General features: G+C 43.6%; 2 protein-coding genes across 3 annotated transcripts; both read left to right on the forward strand.

Moving 5' to 3' along the window:
* Window positions 1-46: 46 nt before the first annotated feature.
* Window positions 47-1,852, forward strand: LOC107572912 (multivesicular body subunit 12A-like). The gene is made up of 5 exons (XM_016259344.1): window positions 47-314; window positions 729-844; window positions 989-1,047; window positions 1,269-1,328; window positions 1,529-1,852. Exons 1-5 carry the CDS (start codon window positions 124-126, stop codon window positions 1,592-1,594), a joined length of 492 nt encoding a protein of 163 aa, XP_016114830.1. The 5' UTR covers window positions 47-123; the 3' UTR covers window positions 1,595-1,852.
* Window positions 1,853-2,347: 495 nt separating this feature from the next.
* Window positions 2,348-12,593, forward strand: LOC107572911 (A-kinase anchor protein 8-like). 2 transcript variants are annotated; one of them, XM_016259341.1, is made up of 13 exons: window positions 2,348-2,454; window positions 3,749-3,793; window positions 3,873-4,101; window positions 7,511-8,039; window positions 8,337-8,451; window positions 8,537-8,595; window positions 8,676-8,709; window positions 9,174-9,294; window positions 9,381-9,522; window positions 9,849-9,954; window positions 10,032-10,162; window positions 10,242-10,337; window positions 11,882-12,593. In XM_016259341.1, the coding sequence occupies exons 1-13, from the start codon at window positions 2,433-2,435 to the stop codon at window positions 12,206-12,208; spliced, it is 1,956 nt and encodes a 651-aa protein (XP_016114827.1). In that variant the 5' UTR covers window positions 2,348-2,432; the 3' UTR covers window positions 12,209-12,593. The 2 variants fall into 2 exon arrangements, with proteins under 2 accessions (XP_016114827.1, XP_016114828.1); XM_016259342.1 differs by having other exon boundaries at window positions 2,349-2,454; window positions 9,174-9,267.
* Window positions 12,594-13,078: the final 485 nt, after the last annotated feature.

A 13,078-nucleotide genomic window follows, 5' to 3' on the forward strand; every position in this document is an offset into this window, starting at 1 on the left:
TGGTTCTGGAATCAGATGCTCTGTACACTGGTTCTGGAATCAGATGCTCTGTACTGGTTCTAGAATCAGACATGCTACATTGGTTCTGGAATAAGACGCTCTGTTCACTGGTTCTGGAATCAGATGCTCTGGGCTGCTGTTCTTGTTGTTTATTGTGTGTGTTTGTGTTTCAGGGACATGAATGGCTTCGTGGTGTGGTGTTTAAAGGGCCAGTTCTCCACTCCAACTCCTCAGGCCAAGCCGCGCAGTGTCAGTCTGGACATGCGCAGTCTCTCGCTGGAAGGAACCGGTCCCCCGCAGCCTCTCAAGCCCAGGTGGAGTACTTTCACAGCTGTCGCTGCGGAGAACATCAGCATCATGGGATTCACAATGACACGAGATTCTCGCATGTCACAAACAGACTCCAGTGTTTGGATGATTTGACTGGTAAATTAGACTGAAGCAAATGAGCTGTTTGTCTCTGCAGTATCCACACAAGGTAGAACTATCTACTCAGAGCAAAGTGTTCGACCAGTGTCTCATTATATAGCTCTCCACCTCTGGATTCACAGCTTTAAATCATCTTTAGTGATTCTGTGTTGGCTTTAAACCACAGTGATGTAGCCTAGTGCTGACTGAACACAAAACCCTAGAGTGTAGGTGTTAAGAGTGGTTGCTAGGGTATTACTATGTGGTTGCTTGGGTGTTCAGGGTTATTGCTAGGGTGTTCTGACTGTCTGTTTCCATAGCAACCCTCCTGAAGCCCCACCGAAATTCAGCCGTCGCCGCAGTAAGCTGGACACACACAACCCGATGGAGGCGGTGTATGACAGTGGTAACCACAGCAGCATCCACGGTCTCACAGGTACAGCAACAGACAAACCAATCACATCATCCCTTCATATAACAGGAGCACACGCAATCTGTGTCCTATATAAATATCATGCATTTAACAATCTTCACATGTGAATTTGTCACGTGCCTCACTCTTGTTTGTGTTTGTCCTCAGCGATGGATGGAGTTCCTTTCTCTCTACACCCGAAGTTTGAGTCTCAGTCAAACTCAAAGGTCAGAGGCCACTGCATCACTCATTAACATGTGGATATATGTAAGAAATCACATGCATGTATCTGGTCATTACGCCTCAATGTGCTGTGACTAGAGTGAAGATTTCAGGGCAAGATGAGAGAGTTCTGTTCGAGAGATCGAAAGTCTTTGACCACAGGATGCTGTCATTAACCAATCACAATCACAGTGACCCATAACAGACGTGTTGTTGTGTGTGTCAGGTGTCTGTGAGCACGCTGAGTGACATCCGTATCAAATCAGTGCAGGACATTGAGAACGAGGTGAGGCGACCTGCATCTGCACCAAGCTTTATTGCTTTTGCAAGCACCATTAATAAGATTGTAAGACATCATTTTGAGACGATCATCGATTCTCATCGTTCTGGAGGACTTTTATTTTGAATCTGCCTTTGCTCGTGTTGATGGTTTGTCTGTTTCGTGTGTAGTTCAGCAGATTTCACTGACGGATTGTTTCTCTGCAGTATAACTACACGTTTGCGGTGGAGGAACTGGCAGCGAAGAGGATGTGTCCGTCAGTGAGCGGCTGAAAGCATTCCTCCCGTCTTCTCGTCGGATCAGAATCCCATTCCGTCAGATTGGCTCTCAGGCTCTGGTCCATGAAATCACACACTTATTTCTGGTTTAGGATGACCAAAACTCACACTACTGCTTTTGCAGGGCTGGTTCTGGTTGGTCTCATTCTCTCTTTTCTCCACCGGGTTGGTTGAACGTGAAGGATTTTCTGCATCCAAACACATTAGGTGCGTGTGTTTCTGCGAAACACTAACCGGCGAATCAAAGGGCTTGACAAAGTGCCTTCTCCACAGAGATATGTGCTTGTCATTTTATAAGGGCACAATATTTTATATATATATGTTTTGGGGATTTTGAGCTGCAGCTTAGTATTTAAAAAGTGTGGTTACAGTAATATTCTTTATTTATCGTATGAAAACTGTTCGTGGGGACCAAAATACAGTGTGTTTTTCCACTACTCTTTTGTACTTGCTTCGTTAAAATCTGTCTTTTTGTGGAATTTTAATAAAAATGATCATATTTGCAGACTTGCACAAAGGAAGTTGCGTTTTAACTAGAGCCACTTTCTGTAAAATTCCTCAAGTAGACCTAAACTGCTTTATATGAATGTATATTTTTTGTTTTACTTTTCTATATCTACATAAATGCCTTATTTCTGGATCATAAACAAAACCGCAGACGCACTTTTGTTTTGAAGTAGTTTACGGAAATAGTTTCTTCCGGTCGTCGAGGCAGCTCATTGGCTCGCTCAAGTGTCAGTCGTGTAGCCACGCCCCTTTGTGGGCGGAGTCAGTGCGGCCTGAGCGAGCGTCTCGCACACAATCACAGCGCTACACTGAAAACTGCTGCAGGATGGATCGAGGATATTCTTCAGGTGAGTGTTTTACTCGGTATTTATTTTATGTAAGAGTCTGTTTGTTCGCTGGGAGCGTGTATTGGTCTGTATTTAAGCCCTGTAACTCAACGTTACTGTGATACGGTCTGTGTTGGTCAAGTGCTTAAAATGGCGCAGCCTTCTTAAACGCTGTGTAAACCATTAAAACACAGTTAGTTAGGTTCCTTTAGTACCAGTATTGTAATTTTAAAGCGTTCTTTCATTGATTGCTGTCGATGTGAAGCGCATTGTTGTTGTCTTATTGAAGCGCGCGCATCGAGCAGCGCATCTCGCATCGGTCTTTAATCAGCGGCTTATCAAACTAATCAGCTTTGTGAATGAATCACGCGACGCGCTGCGGTCATTCGGCGTCTGAAATCGCGTTAGTGAGTCAAAAGGGAAGAATCGCCGTCGTTTCTTGCCACACTTTCATTACTCGGTCACTTCACGATGGGATAAAATGGAGTCGTGTTGTAAAATGGCCGCCGTCTCCATTCTGCTGTAAACACATTACAGTACAGCTGTTTACTTCGAGTTTAGTGTCAATACGCGGAGTTTATAGTTCAGTGTACTGACATCTGAAATACCCCGTGCTATTATAGTTCATGTCTAGTACTGGCATACGTTTAAATCTACGCATTTTCTCTTGAGGTAAAACAAATCTTAGTTATTGTTGACGCCATGTCTGTAGGCTCAGGTACATTTCTGTCCAATCAGATGTCCTTTTGAGTGTCGAAGCCCCGCCCTCTAATGTCACCTGACTCCGAGCAGCCAGTAATAAGCCTTCATGGGTGTTATTACTCCACAGTTAAACCTGAAATGCAATTAGAAAGATTTCATTTTGGAACCTTTAGGTAATAGCTTTTTATAGGTGTTTTTATTTCTTCTTGAGTATCATATCTGCTCCATCAGGCTTTCATGGCTCAGTCTGATATAGGCCTAGTGAGAATATTGAGGGAAAAACAGCTCAGTTTTATTCAGAGGTTAAAGCAGTTTGCTGCAGATGCTGATATTTATGATGCTTATAATGTAAATCAATGAGATCTGTATAACAGTAGAGCAGAGACTGACATGAAATGCTATATATATATATATATATATATATCAGTCGTCTCTATATCTCCAGTAATGTGTCTCAGTGAGATGAGAGTGAAATGCTCCAAACATATAATGCAGTGATTGAGAGATGGGGAAATAAAGGCTTTTTGGTCATCTAGAGACTTAGATACTCCCGGATCAAATCTGAGGTCCAGAGCGAGCTGTGATGTCTCTCTCTGACGTGTTCTGGTTTCAGGGTTCTCTGGCTGGGGAGGATCGGGTGGAGGAGGGTCGTCCAGAGGTGAGTCTGCGGCCGTGTTCGGCTCCGTCACGTTCACATGTTGGTCCAGCAGATAATCAGCTGCTCTGTTGCGGCTCAGGCTCGGGCGGGTACGACCTGTACGGCTATAAGGACTCCATGTCCAGCAGCGGAGGCTTCGGAGGAGGCGGGTACGGGTCCAGCGATCGGATGAAGAGAGGGCTCTCTGGGGGGTCTCTGCTGTCCTCCAGCGGCTCCAACGCAGACGACGTCATCGCCAAGATCAACCAGCGGCTGGACATGCTGACGCAGCTGGAGGGAGGCATGAAGAGCGGCGCTCGCGGAGACAGGTGACGCAGCACGCACACCTGAAGCCAGACACACTCGCGTGCGCAGCTGCCCTCGTCAGCCCGTCTGATGCATAGCTACTATACACTAAAACACCAGATAGTAGACAGAAATTGGTTTCAGTGTATATCTATGGCATTAAATTGGATGTTATGCGTCTTTTTTGGCACTCGTTTCTTTTGGAGGAAACGGAAAATATGGCAAAAGGAAATATTGTTTATCCTTTTACTCCCTTGTGTTTCTCAACTTGCTGGTTTTTGACGATATATATGCGTGTTTATTAGGGATGTAACGATGCACGGCGAGCCAGGTTGAAAATCGATACAAAATATGTGACGATTTAAAGCGGTTGAGATATTAAACGAATCGCGATACAGTTAGTGGCAGGAGTTTATATGTGAGCCTGCAGCACAAAAGCAGTGTTGAGTCGCTGGGGGATATTTGTAGCAATAGCCAACAATACATTGTATGGGTCACAATTATACATTTCTCTTTTATGCCAAAAATCATTAGGATATTAAGTAAAGATTATGTTCCATGAAGATATTTTGTAAACTTCCTACCGTAAATATATCAAAACTTAATGTGTGATTAGTAATATGCATTGCTAAGAACTTCATTTGAACAACTTTAAAGATGATTTTCTCAATATTTAGATTTTTTTGCACCCTCAGATTCCAGATTTTCAAATAGTGTCCGATCCTAACAAACCATACATCAATGCAAAGCTTATTTATTCAGAACTATTCTCATTTCGAAAAATTGACACTTAAGGCTGGTTTTTTTTTTGGTCCAGGGTCAAATATCAGTGACGGGTAAAATAAAAATTTAAATATTTTTAAATCGCTAAAATGTTCAAAAAAGCCATATATTGTATAATATCCATTTTTGATGTCGCCAATAATTAGAGATGCACCGAAATGCCGGCTGGCGAAAATGAGTTCACCGCTCAGGTTTCACTTTCACGTGGTGTGACGCTCTGCGTGTTATCCGCTCTGTGTGTGCGCTCCGCTCAGTCGCTCCACTCGTGTACCGCTCATGCTCATCGGAACAGCAGAGTCCACTCAAAAGCCGAGCCGACGGGAAACATGGATGTAGTACAGTATTGTTTCTGTCTGCTGTAACATGGTGTGGTATCTCTGGTAACGCTGCCCTCTCATTCACTGATCTGCTGACCGCTATGTTATGCTCGCGTGTTCTGATAATAACAGCTTTCTAGGACTAAACATTATTTGGATAATTGGTAAAAAAACAAACACTAAATATCTCAATAGCCCTGCTGTTGGACCTAGACCTACCTGAAAAACTAAAAAGCAATTTATTTCATTTGTAGGCCTATCGTTATTATTTATTTGTGCTGTCATTAGTCATTTCTTTATTTGTTCTTATTTTATTACTGACTGCTTACTTGTCATTTTTATTCAAATTACCCAGCTGTAAAATAAAAAATACACTGAGTGAGCAAACATTTGTGAGAGAGCTAGTTATAATGGTAATTAAATAATGTTTACATATGTATAAAAGGATCATTTATGCAGCATAATTTCACAAAAACCAATCTTTAATGTAATTTAGATTAAAAGCGGCTATGTGTCATTTTTTTTATTCAATTCAAAGTTTGAAATCAAACTATCGCGTGCTACTGCATGAGATTAAGATTTGGATTAAAAACAGCATGTCGGCAGCATCTTTGTTTGGATCATGATTAAAAGTGGTTGCATCTAACTGAATGGAAAGAGCACATGCAAAGCCTTAGCTTTTTGTCAAATAAATTACAAATAAATAAAAAAAGAAAAACATTGTGAGAGAATCGTAGGGTATCGCGAGTTGAGTGAATCGTTACATCCCTAGTATTTAAATGTATTATATACACATCCAGCCTTTAAAAGAGTCCAGATCAAAATGATTCGTCTGCTATTTTGTCACACCTAGCACTAGTTTGCTTGCTTATTGAGGATAAAGACATTACGGCTGGAAAGTTTGACAAGATTCGTCAGTCAAGCTCGTCTTAAAGTGTATTTTGTGATTATGTCGGTCTGCTAATGTTGTCTCTCTCTTCAGACGTTCAGATCTTTTCACCAGCTCAGTCGCAGCAGTAACTGCTTTAAGTTTATGGTTTTAAGACCGCCTAAGATCTGCTTAGTTTGTCCCTGCAGCACTAGTACACTTAAGATGTCGTCTTGCAGACTGTGATCAGGGGAGACGCTGTATGAAAACAAGGCTGTGATGGATAGACAGTCAGTCTGTTGTGTGGGTTGTACGGTCACATTTGTCACCTGAAATAGTTTTGAAAAGACATTTTGAATGTTGCATCAGACTACTTAAAGTTTCAAAATACATTAATACTTTTATTCATCAAGGATGCATTAAATTGATCGATAATAAATCAGCATATTATACTGATTTCTGAAGATCATGTGACACTGAAGATTGGAGTAATGATGCTGAAAATACAGCTGCGCATCACAGAAATACATTACAGTTTAACAGATACTCGCATAGAAAACAGCTGCTTTACATACTAATAATGTTTCATAATATTACCGTTTTTACTGTGTTTTTAATCAAATACAGCCTCGGTCATGTACATGTTTCACTCACAGCCTTGCTTCCATTTGTAAAGTTTAATATGGTTTCTACCGGGACTAAGTTGCAGTTATTTGCTTTCGAGTGTTATGCTTAGTTCTTGTAGCTGGAACAACTAAAGCAGTGGTTTTTGTGTTAGTACGTAGATTCAGCAAATGCTTCCTGACCATTTGAACACACACAAACACGCTCACACACTCCGTTTGGTCCCTTTACATACTAATAATGTTTTATAATATTACCGTTTTTACTGTGTTTTTAATCAAATACAGCCTCGGTCATGTACATGTTTCACTCACAGCCTTGCTTCCATTTGTGAAGTTTAATATGGTTTCTACTGGGACTACGTTGCAGTTATTTGCTTTCGAGTGTTATGCTTAGTTCTTGTAGCTGGAACAACTAAAGCAGTGGTTTTTGTGTTAGTACGTAGATTCAGCGAATGCTTCCTGACCATTTGAACACACACAAACACGCTCACACACTCCGTTTGGTCCTGATCCTCAGACGGCGGCCCCATCAGATCTGACTCTACGCTCACAGATAATGCTAGCGCTGCCCTCACAGACCCCAGAAGGGCCCCGGATCTCACTGTTTCCACCTCAGTCCCGTGAAATATGTGCAGTGTTGTTGCCTTATATGTCCATCTGTGCAACTGTCATTCTGAAGCTTTTCCACAGCCTGTCTCTTCCCACAATGCACCTGAGCAACGGGGCTGTGGAAGGGCTTGAACGAATGAGCGCTGAATGATGAGTTTGTTTATCATCTGAGTCGACGACGACCGAAGTGCCGGCTTGACCTTTGCTCTGCGCCTCCCTCCCTCTGCAGGTTTGCCCAATACGAGTCTTTCGACTCGCGCTCCACCTCCCTCGGCCCCCGAGATCTCTACAGATCCGGTAGCTTTGGTTTCAGCGACTCCCGGGGCGACATGATGGCCCAGCGCGGAGGCGTGGGCTTTGGGGTCATGGGCGGAGCCGGAGGGGGCGGCGGCTTTGATGGCTCCGCCTTCGGATCTGCCAAAATGCGGCCGACTCGAGACTCCGCCTTCTCGGGCTCCGGCTGGGGGGCGGGGCAGAGATCCCCGCGCAGGAACAGATCGGCCGGGGGGCGTGGCTTCGGCCGCAGGCAGGATTCCTCCTCCACCGCTGGCATGGGGGGAGGAAGTGGGCGGGGCGGCGGCCACCAAGGCCACTCCCCCGCGGGGCGAGGAAAGCTGCCCTCGCTCCTGGCCAATCGCATGTACCCCGACAGCGGGGCCTTCCAGTCTCAGCGCGGGCCCCAGGACTTCCCTGCGCGGAACTTCGGAGGGGGCCCGAGGGCCAACCGGCAGCACGGCCGCAAGAGACCCCAGAACCGAGTAAGTACCGCCCGCTCCCTGCAGGGGGCGGGGCTGAGAGATCAGCGCTCACCCCTGCACATAGGGTCCAGTCAGGCGCATTCATTCCACCAACCCTCAAGGAGAGGCTACCCCAGTCTGACCCCCATTTGAGCAGTTAGACACTGACAAACACCAAGTGGGGTAGCTGTGTAAAGTGTCACACAGTCAGGATAGCTCAGCTAACACTGTAAATCCTCCCATCATTGACTCTGACCCTCACGACTACACAAACGGACACGCCCTCAGATCTGATTTGCATGTGTGTTGTCGTGGCAGCAAGTGAAAGCTCAGCGCGACGGGCAGAAGAAGAGGAAACAGACTCTGAGCGCGACCGACGAGCCCGAGTCCAAGATGGGCAAAACCGAAGCCGCGGGAGAAGCATCAGCCAGTGGTACGATAGCACACGTGTTTTCCACGATAAGCGCTGATCCGCGGCCTCCTGTCTGTGATTGCTGACCAGTGTGGTTGTGTTTCAGACGCTGCGGCGGGAGAACAGACGCAGGAGTCCGAGGAAGCGACCGCTGCCACTGCTGTGGTACGTTCATTTGTCATCTGTGTTGTGAAAACATGGCGAATTATCCAGAAATACCAATCATATTTCTCTCTGCTCTCCAGGAGTCCAAAACGGAAGATGGAGGGGAAGGTGCTGGTGAGTTCTGGGCTTTTCTTCTGCAACAGCTCAATGTAAAACATAAAAACAACTGTCCACATCTTTTCAGCGCTAATTCTTCACTGCGCATGTTTAGTAAATCCTGACAGTACTATTTTAACACCAGAAGACTGTTTGCGCTGGTGTCCAATCTTGTGCATTTAAACAAATCTTTGAATGTCTAATGAATATTTAATACCGCTGACAGTCTGTGTGAAGGATCGAAGCAGTTAAATTGGATGTGGACAGGAAAGTTTATCCGTCACTGGACGTGCAGCTTTTCGTGAATTTAAACTATGCTGCTTGTTATCTAGTCTTTATCTGAGGAAATACAATTCCCAGTTTGCACAGACAGGCCTCTTATTGGTTACAATGTTTACTTCCTAAACTTATTTATTTGTGAAACATACTAACATATGCAGTTAAACTGGTCCACATCCACTGAAAGCCCTGTCTCTCTCCAGCTCCATCCAATCAGGACGAGAGTGCCAAGGCCAAGGGGAAGAAGACTCCGCCCTCCGCGGCCAAAGCCAGGAAGAGGAGAGGCTTCTTTGAAAGGTCAGGGGTCAAAGTGTCTGCACACAGGTCAGGTTCTTTGCCGTCTGTGCTGAGTGCTTGCTTCCCGGGCGTGTTTGTGGCTCACGAGGGCGTTGTTCTCCGGTGTTTCCCAGGATGACGTTCGCCTGCTCCGTCTGCAAGTTCCGCTCGTTCTACAGCGAGGACATGGCCGTCCATCTGGAGAGCAAGTTCCACAAGGACCACTTCAAGTTCCTGTCCAATCAGCTGTCCAAGCCCACCACCGACTTCCTGCAGGTGCGGATGCTTCAAGCCTACTCGTACCTGGAGTCCAGTGTGAACGGGTCACCTGTGAGATTTGCTTAGATCCAGTGATGGGGGGGGGGGGGGGGGGATGTATTGTTGGCTATTGCTACAAATATCCCCCAGCGACTTAACACTGCTTTTGTGCTCCAGGGTCATATATAAGGTAATAAAACACATTTTAAAAAATACCTTAAAGTAACTACGAATGAGCATGGAAAACAAATATCTTTAAAATGAATCCTGTGTGGAGCATGCCCCGGATCCGCACAATGTTCACACCTCCCCCCCTCGCCTGTTTGCATCTCTGTGTTTTGTAGGAATATCTGAATAATAAGTACAAGAAGACGGAGCAGCGAGTGAGTCAGATGGACAACCACAGCACCGTCATCTGCCAGGTGTTCAAAGAGCAGGATCTGACACGAGGTGCGCGGTCTCCTTCAAACAGCAGAGGCATGTTTACTCCAGCTGCAGAGCCTCACGATGTCACTTCCTGTCTGTAGATCTCGGCATGGAGCACTTCATGAAGAAGGTGGAGGCGGCTCACTGCTCGGCGTGCGACGTCTTCATTCCCATGCAGTACACGCTGATCCAGAAGCACCTCAAGTCCCCTGACCACAACTACAATCGCAAGGTACAAACGCCCTTCAGATCAATCTGAGGCTTTGAGATGCCGGTGAAGTGCTCGCGTGACCTCTGTCTGTGTTTGTCAGGGCATGATGGAGCAGTCCAAGAGGTCGAGTCTGTCCGTGGCGCGCAGCATCCTCAACCACAAGGTCATCGGCAAGAAGCTGGAGAGCTACCTGAAGGTGTGTGTCTGTCTCTCACGGTGTCACATGCTGTACTTCAGCGTTTTATGGACTTTGAGTTAGTTTTAGCCTGTCGTACGACCGTGTTTTTGATATGTGTGTGTAAATATAGTAGTTTTTACCTTGATATTGTCTTACTAAAAATGTCACTCTTATTTGGCGTTTGGTTTCGACCAACCAATAATCGCTTCAGGTATTTTATTTTTTTTACCATTTTGTTTGTTACTTTTCAGACATTTGTGTAATTATTCAATTAAGCTTGTCTTGTCTTGACAATTTAGCCTAATTAACAACATCTAAACCTAAATTATTGCTTGGTAGTGATCGACCGATAATCAGTTTTACTCAGATATGTGACCCTGGAGCACAAACCAGTCATAAGGTTCAATTTTATGAAATTGAGATGTATATATCATCTGAAAGCTGAATAAATAAGCTTTCCATTGATGTATGGTTTGTTAGGATCGGACAATATTTGAAAATCTGGAATCTGAGGGAGCAAAAAAATCTAAATATTGAGAAAATCATCTTTAAAGTTGTTCAAATGAAGTTCTTAGCAATGCATATTACTAATCAAACATTACGTTTTGATATATTTACGGTAGGAGATTTACTAAATATCTTCATGGAACATGATCTTTACTTAATATCCTAATGATTTTTGGCATAAAAGAGAAATGTATAATTGTGACCCATACAATGTATTGTTGGCTATTGCTACAAATATCCCCCAGCGACTTAACACTGCTTTTGTGCTGCAGGGACACATTTCTTTCTGATATGGTTCCTTAATTGGATATTGTTTTTTACTCCAGACAATATATAATTACAGTGAACTAGTTGGCTTTACTGTTTAGTCAAATAATCAACATCTAAACCTTGATTTTAAACCGTTTTTCAGTAGAGAATGACCAATTTACCGAGTTTTGTGTTTCCTTGTTTGGATTATGGCTACAATTATTGCAGTGGACTAGCTGTCTCTACTTCTTAGCCTAATAACAACAACAAAAACACCTAAACCTTCATTTTAGCAAATGTTTACTTTAATGCAGAGTTGAATGGCTCCTTTATCATTTGTTCTCTATTTGAAAACGTTAGACTTTCTCCAATTATTTCAGCTATTGTTTATATTGTTATTGATGCAGCTATAAAAAACGTAAATAATTTAAAAAATACTGTTTTTGTGGTTATGGCATGAAGATGAAAAAAACCCACTACATTTACAAGTAAACAAACAAATATCAGTGCTACACAATGGTTATATAATCATACAAAAAATTGCTATCAGTCATACAAAGAAGAAAAAAACTAATTTACAAATAATGATAAAGAAATGGAAAATCAACTGAATTAAACCTGGCATCTTGAATTGTATTTTCTCGTAAAACGTACACCAATAATCTTGATTTACAACTTTTGTACAAGCATGTGGTGAGTGTTGATTTTGGATCTTATAACGGGCGAGTTATGAATCAGTACTCTTAATAAACTTTAGAAACATTGTTTTATTTGTACGTTTACGAGTTCGGTTTGTCGTTTCGCAGGGTGAAGACCCGTTCATCGGTAACCAGGACGACCAGGATCCCGAGGACTCCATGGTGATGGAGGTTTCTGAGGCCGATCTCACCAATGAAAGCCTGAATGAGATCAAACCGGAAGAGGAGGGGCCTCTGGCGGAGGGGGCGGAGCCTGCAGCCGAAGCGGTTGGAAATGGGGAGGAGCATGAAGAGGAGGTGAAGATGGAGACGGGTGGAGCAGCGGAGGTGGGCGAGGAGGGTGTGGAGGGCGTGGAGGTGGGCGAGGAGGAGGCGGCTGAGCACGGTGTCGATGCAGGAGCCGCGGGAGATGCTGACGCTGCAGCGGCCGAGTAATCGCCAGGAAAACACCCATTAGTGTCCATCTGAAGAGTCACTTCCACATACTAAACCTTTGAACTTTATATGAAAGCTGACCCTGGGTCAGGGCAGAAATGCAGCCTGCGGACCAATCAGAATAAAGCCTGCCTCGTGTTCGTCCAATCACAGGATTGCTCCGCCCCTCTACGCCTCTGATTAGATACGCGTGTCATGTGACTGTTGTGCCTCTTGAGATGATTTCAGTTCGTCACGTCTTTACACGCTGAAGCAAACCGTTTCATTTCCTTCTGGTTTTTCGTTTCTCTCGTTTGTTGCCCTGTAGAGCAGAAGAGATGTTTTAATCTGCAGTATCTCTCATTGTTTTTCTCTCGTGTTAAGGAAATAAATGTTTGTAAAGTCATTTGTGTGAGTGTTTTCTGCTGTATTTTCTCAGGCGAGTTTGTTACAAAGCAACATGGTTTTTTTTTGTAGAAACTGATATGCTGTTTTGAAACTCGCAACTTGTGGAAATTCAACAAATATGGTATTTAATATAAGTTTATTACAATTTTAAGATCCTACATAAAAAAACACTAGTATAGTATGGTTCAAAAACACTACACTATTCACTATAAATTACTGTAAAGTACTTTAATTTGTTGTGGCAGTCCTATAGATGATGTTGCAATATATTCAATTCAAGTTTATTTGTACAGTGCTTTTCACGATACAAATCGTTGCAAAGCAACTTTACAGCAAATTACAATATATAAAAACTATAGTAATATAAACAAATTACCCAATACTGTACTAAGTTTTCTACAACTTTACAGTTTATCAGTTTACTATAGTTAATACTACAGTATACTCTAAATACTATAATATACACAGTATAATACACTTTAC

This window comes from Sinocyclocheilus grahami, unplaced genomic scaffold (assembly GCF_001515645.1).
Source record: "Sinocyclocheilus grahami isolate Dianchi unplaced genomic scaffold, SAMN03320097.WGS_v1.1 scaffold1832.1, whole genome shotgun sequence".
NCBI lineage: Eukaryota > Metazoa > Chordata > Actinopteri > Cypriniformes > Cyprinidae > Sinocyclocheilus > Sinocyclocheilus grahami.

Excerpts from the sequence above, each read along its gene's own strand:
- LOC107572911 (XM_016259341.1), top strand. The coding sequence starts at position 2,433 with ATGGATCGAGGATATTCTTCAG. Across the intron at positions 2,455-3,748 it reads GGATCGAGGATATTCTTCAG|GGTTCTCTGGCTGGGGAGGA; the intron begins GTGAGTGTTTTA and ends TTCTGGTTTCAG. Across the intron at positions 9,955-10,031 it reads AGAGCAGGATCTGACACGAG|ATCTCGGCATGGAGCACTTC; the intron begins GTGCGCGGTCTC and ends TCCTGTCTGTAG.
- LOC107572912 (XM_016259344.1), top strand. The coding sequence starts at position 124 with ATGCTCTGGGCTGCTGTTCTTGTTGTTTATTGTGTGTGTTTGTGTTTC. Across the intron at positions 1,048-1,268 it reads AGTCTCAGTCAAACTCAAAG|GTGTCTGTGAGCACGCTGAG; the intron begins GTCAGAGGCCAC and ends TGTGTGTGTCAG. Across the intron at positions 1,329-1,528 it reads TGCAGGACATTGAGAACGAG|TATAACTACACGTTTGCGGT; the intron begins GTGAGGCGACCT and ends GTTTCTCTGCAG.